Genomic DNA, 18,698 nt, shown 5'->3' with positions numbered 1-18,698 from the left:
TGAGTTAGCTGTCACTTAGGCCTGTGTCTCATGCATCTGCTTGATGCCATGTTCTCCTGCTTCTCCTGGGGCCTTTCCCTTTTCCTGTCCTCCTCCTCTTCTGCCTTCGCTCCCTCTTCCCTGCCTTCCTCCCTCCTGTCTGTCCACACTGCCAGTGAGCGTATGACCTGGAGGTGGAAACCACCCTGTAATATGAATGGGATTTTTAAAAATAGTATTTTTTAAAAAGTTTATTTCATGAGAGAGAGAGCAAGAAAGACACAGACACCCACAGTAGGATTTTTTAATATAATCGAATCCAATTGCATACCTATACATGCCCTCTGGTATGTGAAATTATACACACACACACATACACACACACACAAATCTACCGTCTCTGAGCACAGGAGCAAATACTTGCTTTTGTTCAGTACTTGGAAATCTGACTTTAACCTAGCATATGTCAAATTCACACGGCGTGCTGGTAAAGAGGGTACATGAGCACTTACTGTGTTCCCTACTATTAATTGCTATTATTATTAATACATATTTAACACATTTCATCTTCACAGTAGCCCTACACATAGTCCCACACAGCAGTCTCATGATATGAATGGGGAAACTGGATCTCTCAAAGGCTGGATTGCTTTTTCAGGTTCACACTAAGGTGGGAATTCAGCTTAAGTCTTTTTAGGGGATTGGCGGGGTATCATTAAATCGTTTTATAGTAAAATAACAAACTTAACTTTTCAGAGTCATTATTATTATTATTATTATTATTATTATTTTATTATTAGAGGACACAGGCACACCCCAGAGAGAGACAGAGAGAGAGAGAAGGAAAGTGAGAAATCATCACCCCTTAGGAGAGATGGCCATACTGCAATTCCTTCTTCATTCTCCTTTAGGGGTTTTTAGCGTACATATACATACATAGCGTGTTTCAGTCCACCAGGTTTGGGACTCGAACTGTGCAGTTGGCTGTGTGAGATCCAACCACCTTAACCTTAACCACTTCTGGCCCCAACAGATCTTGTTTCTTAGAGCAGTTTTAGGTTCACACAAAATTGAGAGAAAGGTACAGAGACTTCCCATTGCTCCCCGCCCCTTGCCCACTGCACACATAGTGTATCCTACTGTCAGTATCCTCCACCAGAGTGGTACATTCATTAGCACTGAGGCATTGACATCGACACATCATTGTCATCCATGGTTACAATAGGGTTTACTCTGGGTGTTGTACATTCTGTGGGTTTGGACAGATGTAGCCACCTTTGTAGTATTTGTGCAAAATAGTTTCATGGCCCTAAAAATCCTTTATGCTTTGCCTTATTTGTCCTCCTCCATCCCTAACTCTTGGCAGCCACTGATCTTGTTTTTCTGTTTGTTTGTTTGTTTGTTTGTTTCAAGAGATATTTTTGCTATAGGTCACATGTGCTTTGCTGGAGAGTCAGTGACAGAGAAACAGAAAGCAAGAAATTACCTACCCAGGGAGAATGGCCATGCCTCAGTCCCTTTTCCTCCATTTTCCTCTTGCAATTTTGGGCACACATGCACTGAAGCTGGAATTGTACAGTATATAGCCTTTTCAGATTAGCTTCTTTGATTTAGTGATAATACATGTAAGTTTCCTTCATTCTTTTCTTGGCATGATATCTCATTTCTTTTGAGTTGTAATAATATCCCATCATCCGGATAGACTATAAATGATATATTCATTTACCTATAGAAGGACATACTGATTGCTTCCAAGTTCTGGCAATTATGAGTAAAGCTGCTGTAGACATACATGTGCAGGTTGTTGTGTGGATACAAGTTCTTAACTCATTTGGGTCAATACCAGGTTTACGTTTGCTGAATCATATGGTAAAATTTATTTAGTTTTTATAAGAAACTACCACATTGTTTTGCAAAGTGTACCAGTTTGTATTCCTACCAGCAGTGAATGAGCATTCCTGTGGCTCCATACCTTGCCAGCAGTTGGTGGTGTTAGTATTCTGGATTTTGGTCAATATTAATTCAGCTTTCTTTGGTGAAATAAATATTTATTTATATTAAATATTTCAATTGGTTGTTATTAATTCTTATTCAAATAGTTAAAATGCTTGCTTTGTAAGTGACTGAGAAAGATGTATTTTAATTGTGAGTTGTTCTCCTTATACTCTTGTCAGATTTTCTTGTGTGTATATTCGAAGTCATCTTATTAGGTGCATTTCACTTTAAAATTGTATCTTTCTGGTAAATTAAATTATTCTATAATGACTTAGAAGAAAATGTTCAAATGATACTTTTTGTGTTAAGGTTTAGTATGTCTGTGTTTTGTGTGTGTGTGTGTGTATGTGGGTCAGAGGGTGCTTGTACTGGCCAGAGGGAGAGAGGGAGAGAGGGAGAATGAGAAATCATCCCCCAGCGGGGCTTAGTTGCACTGTAATCCCTTCCTCCATTTCTCCACCTTATCAGGATTTAAGGCACACGTAAGCACCCAGTGTGTTTTTCAAGCTGCTGGGGTTGGAATTTGGACCACAGTCATCCATATGGGATCTGGCTCTCTTAACCCACAGGTTGCATTTCTGGCCCTATTATGTGATTTTAAGTGGTCCGTGATTTCCTTTTTTTGGCTGATGCTTGCCTGGCATATCTTTTTACCATTCTTTTACTTTCAACATTTCTGTAACTTTATGTTTTAGATATGTCTTTTAAATAGCATATAGTCAGAGCTTAAAGAAATCCAGCCTAAGTGAAACTGTCTTTTAATTGGAACATACATATTCCAGTGTAATTATAGACACATATGTTTGTGTAATCATTTTAATAGGCTAATGGACTTTGTACAGAGTGTATTGTTTTTTGGTCAGGCATATTGATGTCATGTTCAAAGTTTCATCGTGGAGAGAGAACTTTATATTCGAAGAAGCAAACAGAAACTTTCTATTTAACAGCATGGGAATATTTCTTATTATGATGTAATTTATTCACTGTGTTTAATTCTGTTTCTTTTTCATTATTACGTACTCTCAGCTTTTCGCTGTGGCCTGCAGTTTTTGGGTAACATTGCCTCACGGAACGAAGACTCCCAGTCTATTGTTTGGGCACATGCTTTTCCAGAGCTCTTTTTGTGAGTATATTGATAATGATTTTTCTAACTTCTAAAAGATGGTGCTTACTTCATTCTACCTCTAAAAAATTCAAAAACAGGAAATGCTAACCTATGGCCTTAAGTTCAGGGTAGTGGGACCAGCAGTTGGCGTAATGGCTATGTTGCTGAACTCCCATGTAGTCGACCGTGGTTTGAGTCCCGGACCCGGTGGCTTAAACTCATGCTGGGCACATACACGTGCGTGCCCAAGATCCTGAGAGGAGAATGGAGGAGAAGAGATTGCAGTATGGCCATCCTCCTTGGGGGGTGATTTCTCGCTTTCTATCTCTCTGTCTCTCTCTGTCTTTCTGGTGAGCACACGTGCCCTATAGCAAAAACCCCTTTTTTAAAAAAAAAAAAAAAGAATGTGAAAAGATGGAGTATCTAAGAGGACTACAAAAAAATTAAAAAAAAAAAGTTCAGGGCAGTAATTGTTCTTGGGGGGTGTAGTGGGTCTGTACTAGCTGGAAAAGGGCTCAAGAGGGACTCCTGGATTTGGAAGTGTTCTCTACCTTGCTCAGGGTGAGGTCACATAGGTATGTACATGTCTGAACAGTCACTGAGCATCTGAGCACTTCACATTTATGCCCTGATTGTGCTCCAGTTTACTTTTAAGAACATGGGACAGAGGACTGTTGTTAAGGACATTGAAATTTATGAGACAAAATTAAACATAAAGCACCAAAATATACCTCAAAATAGGGGCACTGAATTTGTTTTTCATTTAAAATTTATGAAATAGTTCTTTGATGCTCAACACAGTGCTATTTGTTTTGGTAGATACGGAGAATTATAAGAACTGGGTAATCAGTAAAACCCAGTCCATTTCTCAGGGTAAGGTGTGGGAATCTGCTGATGAGAGTAGGATATAGATGACCAGTCTGCTCCTCTGTCTAAGAACTGTGTAGGAAGCCCACTTAATCTGTTTAAGAAGGGGTAACTAGTTCATCTGTCTGTCTGAGAAGTAGACGGCCAGTTTGTTTATGAGTGTAAGTTGTAGATAATACGTCTGTTTATCTGTGTAGAAGATAGACATTATCATAAGAGATAGAATTATACAAATATCATTAAATTAATCAGTATAAGACGTGAATGACTAGTTTTTTTAAATCAGTGTAAGGAATGGATAATTAACCTGCTTATTATTATAAAAAAATCAATATTTAGTCCTTTGTCAGTGTAAAATGTAGATAACCAGGTTGTTTATCGCTGTGAAAAGTAGACTGCTCATTGCTCAGTGTAGGAGTGGAAAACTGGCTCTTTTATCCGTGTAAGAAGTGAACAACTAGTTCTTTTCTAAGTGTAGCATGTGGAAAACCAGTCCTTTTATTAGCATTAAGTATTTAACCATTCTGTTTCTTCATGTACAAAATGGAAAATCAGCCTGTTTATCAATATAAGATTTGGGTAACCAGTCTGTTATCTTGTAAGGAATGAATAACAAGTGGATATAACTAGCCTGCTTTTCCGTCTAAAATGTGGACAGTCTGTTTATGCCTGTAAGAAGTAGATAACCAGTTTGTTTTTAGTGTAAGAGGTGAGTGAGCAGTCCCTTTACCAACATGGAGATAATCAGTTTGAGTAGCACTGTGAAAAGCAGATAACCAGCCCTCTCTCACTGTAAACTGTGGTTAAATAACCAGCCATTGCCAGATCGAGGCGTGAGTTTGCTTATCTGTGTTAGGCTGTGGAGAGCCAGTTCCCTTACCAAGATGTGATGTAGACAATCAGTCTGTCTACCCCTGTGAGAAGTGGGTTACCAGCCTGTTGGTCTAGCACTCTTCCTGGTGATCTACTACTTCTTTCTAAAGCTAGTTCTGCTACTTCATAGGATATGAGGATCGAGGTGGAAGGTGAGCAGGTAGGAGCAAAGACACTGTCTTGGAGCAGGTGGCCTGGCTTCTAATCCAGGTTCTGGTGCCAGTGGGTGGGGTGACTCGAGGTTGCAATATGAAAACAGCAGAGCAGCGGCTGTTGTGTAAATGACCCGAGCTGGGCATTCTTTGTATCTTCTCCCTGCAGGGTAGGTGGTGATGTCCCCATTTGGACAACAGAGGGATCTGACGCTTACTGCTGGCAAACAGCACAGCTAGGATGTGAACCCAGTGCTGCTCTGTGGGTCCAAAGCCTACACCCTCTGTAGATATGATGTTGCCTGTATTCTGTCTGCTCTCTGGCTGTGCAGGGTTCTGGGCTGATCTGTGAAGTATGGTGTTAGGGTCAGATGGACTCTTAATTCCCTTCTAGCTGAAAGTCTATCGCTCACGTTCCTGCAGAAAATTATAGAGTTGAGGGTATATAATAGACATACAGGTCTGTTAACCTTACGATTGATAGTTACTGAGCTTAGACGGGATCAAAGAATTATGAGATTCAAGCTATAGAAATAGACATTACTTTCTTTTCAGAATTTAGTTAGTTAAAATATGTTGGGTACCTAGGATCTGCTAAGTATTGCACTAGGTGTCTGGAATACAGCGGTCACTTAGATCCATTACTCTCACAGATTAAAGGAACAGGCACATGCAGTGCAGTCGAAGAACTAAAACAGGGTGAACTTGGGGCGTGATAGAAAAACTAAGGAGAGGTCCTTAAATAAGTGTAGGGCAGGCAGAGAAGTCTTAGCAGTTTACGTGGTACCATTACATGATCTCACGTGAACTTCATACAAGTCCTGTGAGTAATTGGGAAAGGACTTGTGTTTCACGTTTATGTCAGAAAACATCCTGAAAGAGGCTGTGTGGCTTCACATTTTCTTATGAGACTGATACAGCTCAGCTTACGTTTCTGTTCTGGCATATACTTACTGGCTTTGTGCTGTTGGCCAGGCGAAGTGAGCAGATTCTTTATCTGTAATATACCGCTAATACCTTCTTCAGAAGAGCATGAAGAAATGTGAATGCAGAAAAAGTCCTGCCATAGTGTATGACCCATGACATAATTGATAATCGATACATTAATAACTGTCCTAATGTCGGGTAGCTGACAGGTGGGTGAGCTAGGGGTCATACTGAGGCTCTCGACTCCAGATTCTGTTTCTTGTCACTGCGCGCTCCATCCTTTAGATGTTCTGTCCCTCATAACTGTTAAAGGAATGTCTGTAATCAGCATAGTATCTTTTTTGGTTGTTGTTGTTGATTTTCTAACAAGAATGAACTTTTTTTTTTAATTGCCAGGGGGCACATACATTGATAAGAGAGAGGAAGCACCCTAGTGGGGTGTGGTCATGAGGCAGTTCATTTTTCCTTCGTTTTCCATCTCATCAGGATTTGGGGCATGGGCACACCCAGGTTTGGCATGGTTTTCAACACAAATCCTAGCCTTAGCAGTCGGCCATTTGCACTCTGGCTCCAATTGTACAGTGCTTAAGTGCTGCACTACGGGGCCAGCACCAAGAGTGAACATTTTAATGCTTTATAAATGTAATCATTTTTTTTTTTTCATTCGAGTCCTAATTCAGCTGCAGATTTAATATTGGATACTTTTCCTTGTGACTAATTTTATATTTCCCATTTTTACAGTAAATAATGGACTTGTTTCAAAGTGTTATAATTCTTCAAGTTCTCCAAAACAGTAGTGCGAACTGAATTTGCTAATGGGTTTAATATTTATGCATGATGATCATATTTTATTGTGTTGCTAAATTAGGCTTACAGTCTCGTTTCTTTGTTTAGGTCTTGCTTAAATCATTCAGACAAAAAAATTGTTGCCTACTCTTCAATGATTTTGTTCACATCACTGAGTCCTGAAAGGATGAAAGATCTGGAAGAAAACCTGAACATTGCAATTGATGTCATAGCAGCTCACCAAAAGCAGCCCGACTCAGAATGGCCGTGGGTATTTTGTTAGAATTTTAATTGCTTAAGGACTCCTGGGAGGTCATTTCCCTTGTTGAGGTTTTAAGTAAAAATTTGAATGCTGGTAATTCCATTTGCACACAAACAAGTTGGAATATGAAAATATTATTGTGACTTTGAAAACTGTAGCACAGCAAGATGAATTGTTAGAGTCACCTTATGAGGTGATTTTTCTGTCGTTGAATCCTGTTTTCTTTGTTAGGTAGCTTAGGTTTATATTTCAGCAGCATGGAATAAAGAGCAAAAGGTTTTAAAGGGGTAAGTACAAAATCTACTTCAGAACAGCTCCAGTTAAAGTAGCCACTAGCTGGAATAGGCAGAAAGGACTGAAGTCACAGTGGCTTCCGGACACCTGCTGCAGTCCAGCGCCGAGCACTTCCGATTGTGTTCGAGGGACTACGCATTTGGTAAATGAACAGCAGGATTGCAGAACATCCAGGGGCTTCCAACAAAGTTGTTGTTGTTCACTGTTAAATATAAACTTATCCCTGAAGATGGAAGAAAACATCCTTCCCCCCCTTCTCCCCAACATTACAAAATAGCTGACAAAACCACCAGACTACATCGTCTTAGAATTCATGGGTTTATTATCTTTTCTTTTTGCTAGAGAAGGACATATGTAAGATTTCAATAACTGAGGGCCCTTTTGTGGGTTTACTAGAGATACAGGAAAGCGTGGGTGAGAAAGTCTTTGGCACTACTTGGTTTGAATTATTGGGATAATGTCTTTCCAAAAATGTTCCTCTTGTTTGTAGGTGTGAACAATGTTTTCATGTTCTCAGATAACCCTGGATGAATCCAAGGGTTCTATTTTGAGTTCATCTAAATCTGACAGCTCAGTAAATGTGCACTGGCGGGTTAGGAGGGAGTTGGTGGTGTTCAGTACAGAATGACAGAGTAGAGGGAAGATAGGGCCACCTTGCGCTCATCCCGTGATGTGATGGGTGCTTGGTATGTGACTCCCTTTTCACTTAATTGCCATCTCGCAGATGATAGTATGCCATGCGTGTGGTTGAGTCCTGAGACTCCTGTAAGGCGAGCAGCTTGACTGAGGTCGTACGCTAGCATACAGTGGAGGTAGGACTGGAAGTCATGCCGACCTCGAAGACTGATCCATTTGTGTCGTGTCTAGTGTTACAAAAATTATCCATTTTCTGAGAGGAGACCTGCATTGTAAAGGTGAGCTATGAATTCCTCAGTTTTGGCTGCTGGCAGGCACCCTTGACAGGTCCCCCAGGCCTTGACTCACCCCCAGTCTCAGCCGGCCTGGTCGTGGACACACATAGGCTTGTGCCAGTGTGTTCAGGAGATCCTGGAACATAGACGCAGGGCCTTTTCTCATCTTTTAATCTAGCAATTTGTGGTTATGCCAAGATGTACTTAGTCTCTTATTGATGGACATCCAGGTTGTTTACAATTGCACTACTGTGAAACGCAGCAGTGGCTAGCCTTTCCCATACGCATGTCATACTGTACTTGGGCAGGTGCGAGTGCAGCCACCAGCTCCGGGGGAATGCGTCTTTACAGTTCTGACAGACGCTTCCCAGTTGTCCTTCGTAGACCTACTAACACGTACTCCCTTTTCCCACGTTGCTGCCCAACAGTGTAAGTAGGATCCTGTCAAGGTTTTGGTTTGCCGGTTCTGCTAAGGCTTAAAATGGTGGTGTCCCCGTTTGGTTTTTTCTTGTACTTTGTCTTCTTACATGTTGAAGAATTTTTTTTTCCTTTTATGTTCATTCTCATTTTCTTTACCCACTTAGTTGTTGGCATTTTGGCCTTTTCCTTGTCAACATATAGGAGTATTTTCTAGATTATAGATATTAGTTCTTTGTATAAAATAAAGTATATTTTTCTCAGTGTTTTCTCTTTTGACTTTGCTCATGGTACTTTATTTATTTATTTATTTTTGTTTTTGCTGTAGGGCATATGCACTCACTGGTGAGAGACAGAGATAAGAGAGAGAAAGCAAGAAATCATCCCCGCTCCCCCCAGGGGGATAATCATGCCACAGTCCCTTCTCCATTCTCTTGGGATTTTGGGCATGCATATACATACATCTGCCCAGTGTTTTTTCAGGCCATTGGGTCCGGGACTCAAACCACACAGTTGGCCATGTAGGATCCAGCCATCTTAACTGCCATGCCACCTGCTGGCTTCCAGTTTTTGATTTTTTGGTCGATAAATTTTTCTATTAAATTTTTTTTTTTTTTTTTTTTTTTTTGTCTTCTGGATTTTTGGTAGGGATAAAGGCCTTTTCTCTACCAAGATTTTCTTCCAGTATTGTTATTTCTTTTTTAAGAGATTTTTGCTATAGGGTATGTGTGCTCACCTGAGAGACAGGAACGGAAAGCTAGATATCACCCCCTCCCCAGGGCAGGGGGAGGGCCACTCTGCAGTCCCTTCTCCTCCATTTTTCCTCTTGGGAATTCGGGCATGTGTACACACACGGTGTGAGTTTCAAGCCTCCAAGGCTGGAACTAGAACTATGATTGGCCATGTGGGAGTCCAGCACCTTAACCACTACGCCCTCTGCTCCCTTGTATTATTTCTTTATTATGATTACTATTTTAATTCACCAGAGGATGTGTGCTTACCCAGGAGAAGCAGAAAGAGAAAAAGCAAGAAAGCACCTCCCATGGGCAATGGTCACTTTGCATTTTCTTCTCCTCCATTCTCCTTTTGGGATTTTAGGCACACATTTACACATGCACAGTGGGTTTTTCAAGCCTCTAGGTCTGAGACTTGAGTTGTGCTGTTAGCCATGTGGGACCCCACCGCCTTCACCACCACGGCACCGGCTGGCTCATATGTGTGCTTTCACTTGTGGTGTTTTAAGCATTTGATTCACTTGGGGTTTATGTTGCTGTAGAGGTTACAGTGTGGGCCCTCTCCTCTGTTTCAGATGATGCAGGTGGTCCTACTGACAAGTGCTGTTGCAGCTGTGCCCTTTCTTCCTGTCCCTTTGTCCTTGCCCTGTTCCCTGCATACTCCCTGCCCCATTCGTGGAAGTCTTTTTCACTTCAGTTTTTACTTCTTTGCACACATTCTAGCATTTAGAACTTCTTGCACTGATTGTCTCAGTTTTGCAGTTTAAGTTCTTATGGATTTTATAAGCATATTGATCAAGTCACATTTATTGAGCGTTTATTAGAATTTTCTGTTTACTTAAGAAGACCTTTCCTATAGTGCCTTTTATTCCTGCAACCTAACTTGGACTGTGACCCATTGTCTGGAAACTATTGTTTGTATGTTTGTCCAGTTCTAGATGGGAAGGCCAGTTGTCATTCCACGATGCCCTGAAGTAGAAGTGGCAAGTGGAGATCTTTTCTTATCTCTGATACAGACTGTATTCATGTGTGAAAGACAGCATGCAAAGCACCCTCTACAGGGTCTCATCACTCTGTGACCCCCTGCCCCCAGTCTTCCAGCTCTTCAGGATCCTAGGCACGTGCATGCCCTTGAATGTGTGGTTCCCAGCTCACCTGAGGACCCAGACCCGTGGTTGGCCACATGGCCTCTAGCACTGCAGTTCAGCTAGTTACTGACTGTACCACCAGGCTGGACCTGGAGATATGTTTGTTTCTTGGTTTATTTCCTGTGCACAGATGAGAGAAGCCCCCTTACCAGAGTCTTGCACCATGATCTCCCCTGCCCGATCCCTCCAGCCAGCAGGATTGGGAGCATGTGTATGCCTGGCGTGTACGGATCATCTCAGGACCTGATCTGCAGCCTTGCGTATGGTTTCCAGCACTGTGGAGTGTTGTGCATCCACTTTGCCACTGCGACTGGGCCATTGGAGGTTTTAGCAGCTGCTTTGCAGCCTTGGATAGGGCCCGTGGGTGTCAGTGCAGATGTAGATGATCTTGGTCGTACAGTGGCAGGAAGCCACTTTCATGTGAGTGATGCTTAGAGACCATGCCCTCAGCCCTTCCAGACCTCATATCTTCTTTTTTCCCTGCCTCTAGCAGGTGCCATGTCCACCCAGGTAGGAAGGCTGCAAGAAATCTCAGTTAATCTGTAAGAGATTGAAATCATATAGAGTATGTTTTGGGGCCAGCAGGTGGCTTAGTGGTTAAGGGTGCTGGACTCCCACATGGCTGACTGCAGTTCAAGTCCTGGACCTGTCAGCTTTCTCTCTCTCTCTCTCACTCTATCCCTCTCTGGTCAAATTGAAATAAATAAATGAATGAAAAAATAAAGTTAAATAAAATAATTTTTAAAAAAAGAAATCATATAGAGTATGTTCTACCATAATGAGCTTAAATTAGAAAGCTGTAACAGATATCTAAGAGAATTCTAAACTTTTACAAATTAACACATCTGAATAATTGATTTATCAAAGAAATCATAAGACAAATTAGGAAATATTTTGAGCTAAAGTATAACATAGCGAGATTTGCAAGATAAAGTGAAAGCAGCACTTGGAGGAGAGTTTATGGCTTTGAATGCTTACTTAGCAGGGGAGAGAGGTCTGAAGTCAGTGGCGGTGAGGTTCCAGTTTATGGCGGACAAAACAGAGCACAGCAGGTCCTGACTGCACGGAAAGTACTGAAAGACGATGCAGGGATCGATGAGGTAGGAGGCAGAAGAATCACGGGGAAAATGAACAGAGGCCAGAGTTGGTTCTTTCAAAATATAAACAAAATTGATCAAGAACAAAGAAAGAAAGAGCATTAATTCCAGTATCATGAAAGGAGGTATGGCTACCAGTCACATCAGTCTTCGGCCAACTCAAACCTTGATTGTGACGGCTGTCCCTTCACTTGAGACAGCCGAGGACTTGACAGCTGAGGGCTACTTGCCAGCCGCAGTCCTGGCTTGGGGACATTCGTTTGTGGTCCGGAGCCCTCCTTGAAGTCCCACTAGTGTTTTATCGCTTGTAGTATCCTTAACACACTGCTCTCCTCTCCTCTGTGCTGTTTTTTTCTAAGTCCTTTTTTTGTCCCGTCTAATTCTCTGCTTTCTCCACCCCTTTTCTTATAGACTCGCAGAGCATCTCCTCTAAGCTCTTTGATCTCTCTTCTTGTGCTCCGTTCATCATCCCCTCTCCCCGCCCACTGCGGGGACACTTGGTTGTTTCTGTAATCCACGGTGTGTGTCTGTATGTCGCACTTCACACGTTCTTCTGTAATCACCGGCCCACATACGGCTTGCTGATGGCCTGTGACCTAGCCCCTAGCGCAGTACTTGTAATATTGTGGTTTCGAATGAATGCTGTTAGGGGGAATGTTTGGAGTTCCAAGTTCAGAGTTATGAACAAGCCCTTAGCTCCCAGTTTTGTTTGTGTACTCCACTTCAAATGCAAGCATTTCTATTGTTAGAGTTTGATGACCTACCTAGGTTGATAAGACTGTTGTTAGAAATTTTAAAATATTAATGATTATTTTATATCAAAGTGTTGATCAGCTATGTTAAAGGTAGAAGAAATAAATACATATTTAGATTTTGGTTTTTGGTTTTATTTGAAGCGACAATGTGTTCTGGTAGAATATGCTTCATTTGACGTTCATACTAAGAGACAGACTATTTGATTTGGTAGCAAGTGGTTAAATGAACCGTGTCTGTGTGTGTGTGTCTGTGTGTGTGTATATACATGTATGTTATAGTCTACTCTTGTTACCGAGCATTGGTTATAAACGCTGTATTCTTTAGTTCTTAAATCTTTCCCCCTCAGATGCCCTCTGGTAAATGTGATTCAGAATTAATTAATAATACTATTCAATCTTTTTAGATGTCACAGTGGTACTTTGAAGAAATATGCCTATAATCTTTGCCTCAGGGTTTCCATAAGTTGATCTCTAAATTCAGATGAGTGCATTGCTTGACAGTGAGGATGTTTTCTTGGTAACTTGAGAACTCTTAGGGAGTGGATCATCAAGTCAGGCTCCATCGCTGTTGTTGGCATGTGTTTAAATGGAAGTGTGACATGTCCATTTGGATGTTTAATTACAGCACTAAGCTTCTGACTAAAACAGCTTAGTATGTCTTCTGTTTATATGTGAAATTGTAGCTAAATTTCATTTTCTGATAAACTGTAGTAAAGAATTTTCTTTTCTCAAGCAGTTTGAAATATTTCACTATTTTTTTCAAAAGTAAAATTGGAGAAAAATAATTTGAAATGTTCTCTTAGTATGAATAGAAAAAATAGTATGTGGACTTTTAAAAACATTTACTATTATAGCAAATGAGAAATTTATAAAAACGTAAGTACATTTAGGTGTAGGATATATCTATAAAGTAGAAAAGGCCATGTGTGTTTCACTGTTTCTAGTAACCAAACTTTTCTCCTTCCCCTTTTTTTCCTTAGGTTCTTGATTATTACAGACCACTTTCTGAAAAGCCCAGAATTGATAGAAGCCATGTATGCCAAACTGAGCAATCAAGAAAGGTAAGCCCAAAGCCCAGTGTGGTTTTGAGTACTTAGCATTTGACATAGAGTACCCTGCACACACGGCTGGAAAGCTGTGTGGCTTCTCAGTTGGCACAGAAACTCTAAATACAGGTCTCTGCGTCAGTGATGGTTTTCGATTGGCTGGCCAAGATTACAGCCTAGCCAACCGCAAGCGGCCATCTACACAGGGCGGCAGGGTCCGTGATGGCGCCATGATTCAGGAAAGGCGTTTTTCAGAAAACGTCAAGAACCAAATGTTAAGCTTGTACTTTGATTTTATAATAGTAATTTATACAACTTCATATTGTAGTTGTGTGTTTGAGATGTGCTCATTTGTTCATATCGCCCTGATGGTTTGAGGTGCACGCTGCTAGGTTGTAGTTTTCTAAGAGAATTAGACTAGACGAAGTTGATAGCTGTGTAAGATCTCACACCTGGTGGAGTCGGAAGAACAGTGACCCAGGAGTGCCGAGGCCTTGGCAGTGTGCCCTACTGTGATGGTAACTCATGGCATAATGTAGTCAGGTTTTTCATCTTGTTCAGGTTCAGTTTCTTATCTTGCGAAATAAGGGGATTGAGTAAAATAACTTGCAGCACATTTTCCATTCCAGTAGCATGTATGTTTCTTAACTTTATTAGAAATGTGGCCTTAGGAAAATAACAAAATTTATTTAGGAATCACAGATCTAAATACCAAAAACTTTAAAAGTATGATTTTTAAAAATTATGTCACAGTGTATAAAATTGGGGTTGGAGTTGTTATGTAGAGCTACATAACAGTGTTTGAGTCAGTGGCAGACACATAGACAGTGGCAGTCCTGGGGGAGCAGTAGCTTAGGCCACAGAGCCTGGTTGTGTCGTGGGCTGCACCATCTCAGATTGTGTGAGTCTGCTCTGTGATGTTCGCACAAGGATGAAAGCTCCTGACAGTGCATTTCTCAGAACATGCTCTCACAGTTAAGTGATGCATGACTGCATTTAGGTTCCAATAGTGACGTTTTATTCACTCTTTTGTAGTGTTTTTATTTGGTTAGATTTTTGCTATAGGGCGCATATGCTCGCTCTCACAGAAAGCAAGAAATCACCCCCAAGGGGGATGGCCGTGCCACAGTCCCTTCTCCACCATTCTCTCAGTATTTTAGGCTGGCACGCATGCATGCGCGGACGCACATGTGCCTAGTGTGAGTTTCAAGTTGCCGGTCCAGGACTCAAACTGTAGGATTTGATCTGATTGCTTTTATTTTCTGGTATTTGCATTTCCAAACAGGGTTTGCCACATAGAAGAAACTCAAAAAAAAAAAAAAAAAAAAAGTGTTTTTAGGTAAAGATGAGTGAATAAGTGAATTTTCTTACCCCATTGGCTAGACTGATTAATGTAATAGCATCTACTGAGTTGGAAAACCTCAAAGCTACCCTTCACTCCTTCTCAACTTCCCAATTTATACTGGTCAGTAAGCCGCATCAATTATACATCTCATTGTCTTGTAGTTCATTCTCTCTGTTGATCGCTCTGTATCCACCTTTATATCACATTTGGGTGGACTTTGACAATAATAGCCTTTTAACAAATACTGGGTAAAGCACAAATAATACAGTGTATCAGCCCAACTCAGCAGTGTCGAGTGTGTTCACGCTGTCATGCAAAACACTCTCCTGGACTTTTCATCTGGGACAACTGAAGCCCTGTACCCATTCTGCACTAGTGTCCTCTCCCCTCCTCCACAGCCCCTGGCAACCGTCATTCTACTTTCTGTCTCTATGAATTTTAAAAATCCGAACTCACTCATATAGTATTTTTGTGTGTGTGTGACTAGCTTATTTCATTTAGCATAATATCCTTAAGGTTTCTTATTTTGTAACATATTGCAGAATTTCCTTCCCTGTTAAGGTCAGAGAATACTATATTCTTTGGGCATACCACATTTTCCATCCGGATCTGTTGGGAGATACTTGAGTCATTTTCACCTTTTAGCTGTCATGGATAAGGCAGCTGCCACGACGTGGTTCTGTACAATAAATCTTGGAGACCCTGTCTTTGATTTTTTTTTTTTTTAATACAAAACCGGAAGTGGAATTACTGGATAATACTATAATTTTATTTTTAGCTCTTTTGGAGGACTGCCACACTGCTTTTACAGCAGCTGTGCCACTTGTTACTTTCTCACTTTTCTCTACAATACACAAGGGCTCCAGTTTCTCCATACCCTTACCACAACTTCTCTCTATATTATATTAACCATCCTAACGAGTATGAGGTGATATTTCATTGTAATTTAGATTTGCGTTTCCCAGATGTCTAGTGATGTTGAGCACCTTTTCATGAATTTCTTGGCCATTTGTTTGTCTTCTTATAATTTAAGTCCTTTGCCCATTTTTGAATCAGGTGTTGGCTTTATTGTTGAATTTTAGGAGTTCTTGATATATTCTACATAGTAATTCCTTATCAGATATATGATTTATAAATATATTTTCCTATTCTGTGAGTTTCCATTTAAGTTTGTTGGTTGTATCTTTTGATGTATGAGTTTTTTATTTTCATGTACTCCAATGTTGATTTTTCCCTTTTTTGCTTGTGCCTTTGAGGTTATAACCAAGTGGCATAAAAACTGTCATACCTAGTTTTTACCCAATTTTTTTTTCTGAGTTTTATAGTTTTGGCCTCACTTTTGAGTCTTTGGTGCATTTTTTTTTTTTTTTTGGAGAGGTTTTTTTCACTATAGGGCGCGTGTGCTCACCAGACAAACAGAGAGAGACATAGAGACAGAAAGCGAGAAATCACCCCCCCAGAGGGGATGGTCACGCCACAATCCCTTCTCCTCCCTTCTCCTCTCGGGATCTTGGGCACGCACGCACACGTGCCCGGCGTGAGTTTTAAGCCACCGGGTCCGGGACACGAACTGCGGTCGACTACGTGGGAGTCCAGCGACATAGCCATTACGCTAACTGCTGGTTCCCAAGTCTTTGGTGCATTTTGAGTTAAATTTTGTATATAAGACTATTACCCCATTGAATAGTGTTGGCATCCTGGTCAAAAATCTTTGGATCGTATACGTGAGGATTGATTTCTGTGCTCTCTGTTCTGTTCCTCTGTTCTGAATGTCTGCCTGTATGCTACTGTTGTGTCGTCGGGAAAGTGCAAACATGTGTCACGACTTTCCCAACAAACTAATAGAAAAATGCATCACGACTTTTCCGACTACCCAGGACTACGCTACTCTGATTGCTACAGCTTTATATATAACTGTGAAATCAGGAGGCGTAGGTCTCCAACTTTTCTTCTTTTTCAGACCATTGCTTCTTGAATTGCACCTTCAGGTTGGCTATACCTAGCTCTGCTCCTGGTTCACTCGTCAAACAGTGACTTTGAAGGTTTGTGCTGCTCACTTCCTGGAAATGTGCCGAGGAGCTGCTAGGGCAGGGGCAGGCTGGGATGACATGGAGGACGGGTTCCAGTCACTTGCGGAGCGTCCTGACTGCTCAGCGGTGCTGCCGCTCTCTGTTCCTGTCCTTGATTTGGTGACCAGCCATCACTTTAGAGTGGTCTCCTAGATCAGGACCCTCCGGGATCGGGTGTGCAGGAAGAGCCTGTGGAGTATGCAAGAAGCTACTAGAACCTCCACTGACATTTATTCATTATCTAAAAAACAATTAAAAAGGAATTAAGCCTTGTTATTATTTAATATCTAGTTTGACAGTAGTAGGTTATAAATTATGTATATTATGTGGTGCAAATTTTTTATTGATCAAAAAATTTAGAGCATACTAAATGAAAGTACCTGTTGATAATTTGCTCCTGGGGAGACCTAGCATACCTTAATTACTTTTTATTAGATTGAAACTCCCTGAGTTTCTGCGGTGTGCTGAATGCTGAGAACCCCAGAGTTGCCCAACACACTGGTGTTCAAGAAAGGGATACTGGGACCAGCAGATGGCATGGTGGTTATGTCACTGGACTTCCACATGGCCAATTGCGGTTTGAGTCCCGGACCTGGTGACTTGAAAGTCACGCTGTGTGCATGAGGAGGGATTGTGGTGTGGCCACAGTCATTGTGGGGAGCGATTTCTCACATTCCCTCTCACCATCTGTCTTTCTCTCTCCTGTGAACACATGTCTTAAGGCAAAGACTCCTTTAAAAAAAAAAAAGAGAGAGGGATACTGCTTTCTTGTTTCATTTTGTCATGTAGGTAACTGTGATAAGCATGTCAGTCAAAAACAGTTTTTAACTCTCTGACATTTTGGGGGGACAGCAGACAGATGCCTTTGTGTCTGAGGCCAACAGAAGGTTTGAACTCCAGAGAAGCACAGCAAAGCTGTCCCTGGGGTGTGAAGCAGGGGAAGGGGCTGCGGTCCTTAAGCACCAAATAGCAGGTCGTGGGGAAAGTCATGACCCATTTTTGCATGGAAAACATTCAAAGATATGTCATGCCTTTCCCACTGGCCTAATATTAACTTACAGCCCTTCTAGGAATGAGCTATTAAGGTGGTGTTCCAGGATAAGATTGTGTTCTTTTCACAATGCTTGCTTATGTGACAGTTATATGGTAGGTCAGAAATTTATCTTTTAATTGACCACATCTTAACAATCTAAAAAATGTTTCTTTAAGAACACAATTTTTGTTCTGCATTTTGTCCTATTGGTATTAATTGCTTTTACTATGCATACATTATCAGTAAGAACATTAAAATGTACTTCAATGAACTTTTTTTTTTGGAGAGGTTTTTGTTATAGGGTACATGCGCTCACCAGAAAAAGAAAGACAGAGACAGAAAGTGAGAAAACACCCCCCAGAGGGGATGGCCACACCGTAATCCCTTCTTCTCTTGGGATCTTGGGCATGCAAGCACATGTGCCCAGCATGAGTTTAAGCTACCGGGTCCAGGACTCGAACTGTGGTCGACTACATGGGAGTCCATGTAATGGTGATATAGACATTACACCAACATCTGGTCCCCTTCTTTAACAAACTTATACATAACTTTTTAAAAAAAATTATTTAATTTTATTTATTGTTGTTATTATTTTTTAATTTGCTATAGGGCATGTATGCTCACCAGAGACAAACAGAGAGACAGAGGGAAAGTAAGAAAGCAAGCTGCCAGGTCTGGGACTCAAACCACAGTCAGCCAGGTGGGAGTCCAGTGCCTTAACCACCATGCGACCTGCTGGCTCCGTACATAGCTTTTTAAATATAAGTCATGGATTGTTCTAAGCACCTTGTACATACTACTAATTCAGTCACCATATGAGCCCTAGAAGATCTCTACTTTTTTTTTTCCCCCTAAGATTTTTTGCCATAGGGTACATGCACTTGCCAGAAAGACAAGAGAGAG

At 41.2% G+C, this 18,698-nt stretch overlaps 1 protein-coding gene across 4 annotated transcripts in view; it reads left to right on the top strand.

The window, feature by feature from the left end:
- The window catches only part of ATXN10 (ataxin 10), a 229,583-nt gene that overhangs the window by 88,976 nt on the left and 121,909 nt on the right, over window positions 1–18,698 (top strand). For all 4 annotated transcript variants that reach the window (XR_003547215.1, XM_006164634.3, XM_006164633.3 and 1 more), the window contains exons 5-7: window positions 3,001–3,097; window positions 6,793–6,951; window positions 13,283–13,363. Coding sequence is in view for 3 of the 4 variants with exons in the window: in XM_006164634.3 (XP_006164696.1) it covers window positions 3,001–3,097; window positions 6,793–6,951; window positions 13,283–13,363 (337 nt within the window). In the remaining variant the exon portion in view is untranslated. The remainder of the gene's footprint in view (window positions 1–3,000; window positions 3,098–6,792; window positions 6,952–13,282; window positions 13,364–18,698) is intronic.

This window comes from Tupaia chinensis, unplaced genomic scaffold, assembly GCF_000334495.1.
Source record: "Tupaia chinensis unplaced genomic scaffold, TupChi_1.0 Scaffold143651_1, whole genome shotgun sequence".
NCBI classification, from domain to species: domain Eukaryota; kingdom Metazoa; phylum Chordata; class Mammalia; order Scandentia; family Tupaiidae; genus Tupaia; species Tupaia belangeri.
The sequence above is the reverse complement of the archived record's forward strand: the minus strand, read 5'-3'. Positions and strand labels throughout refer to the sequence as shown.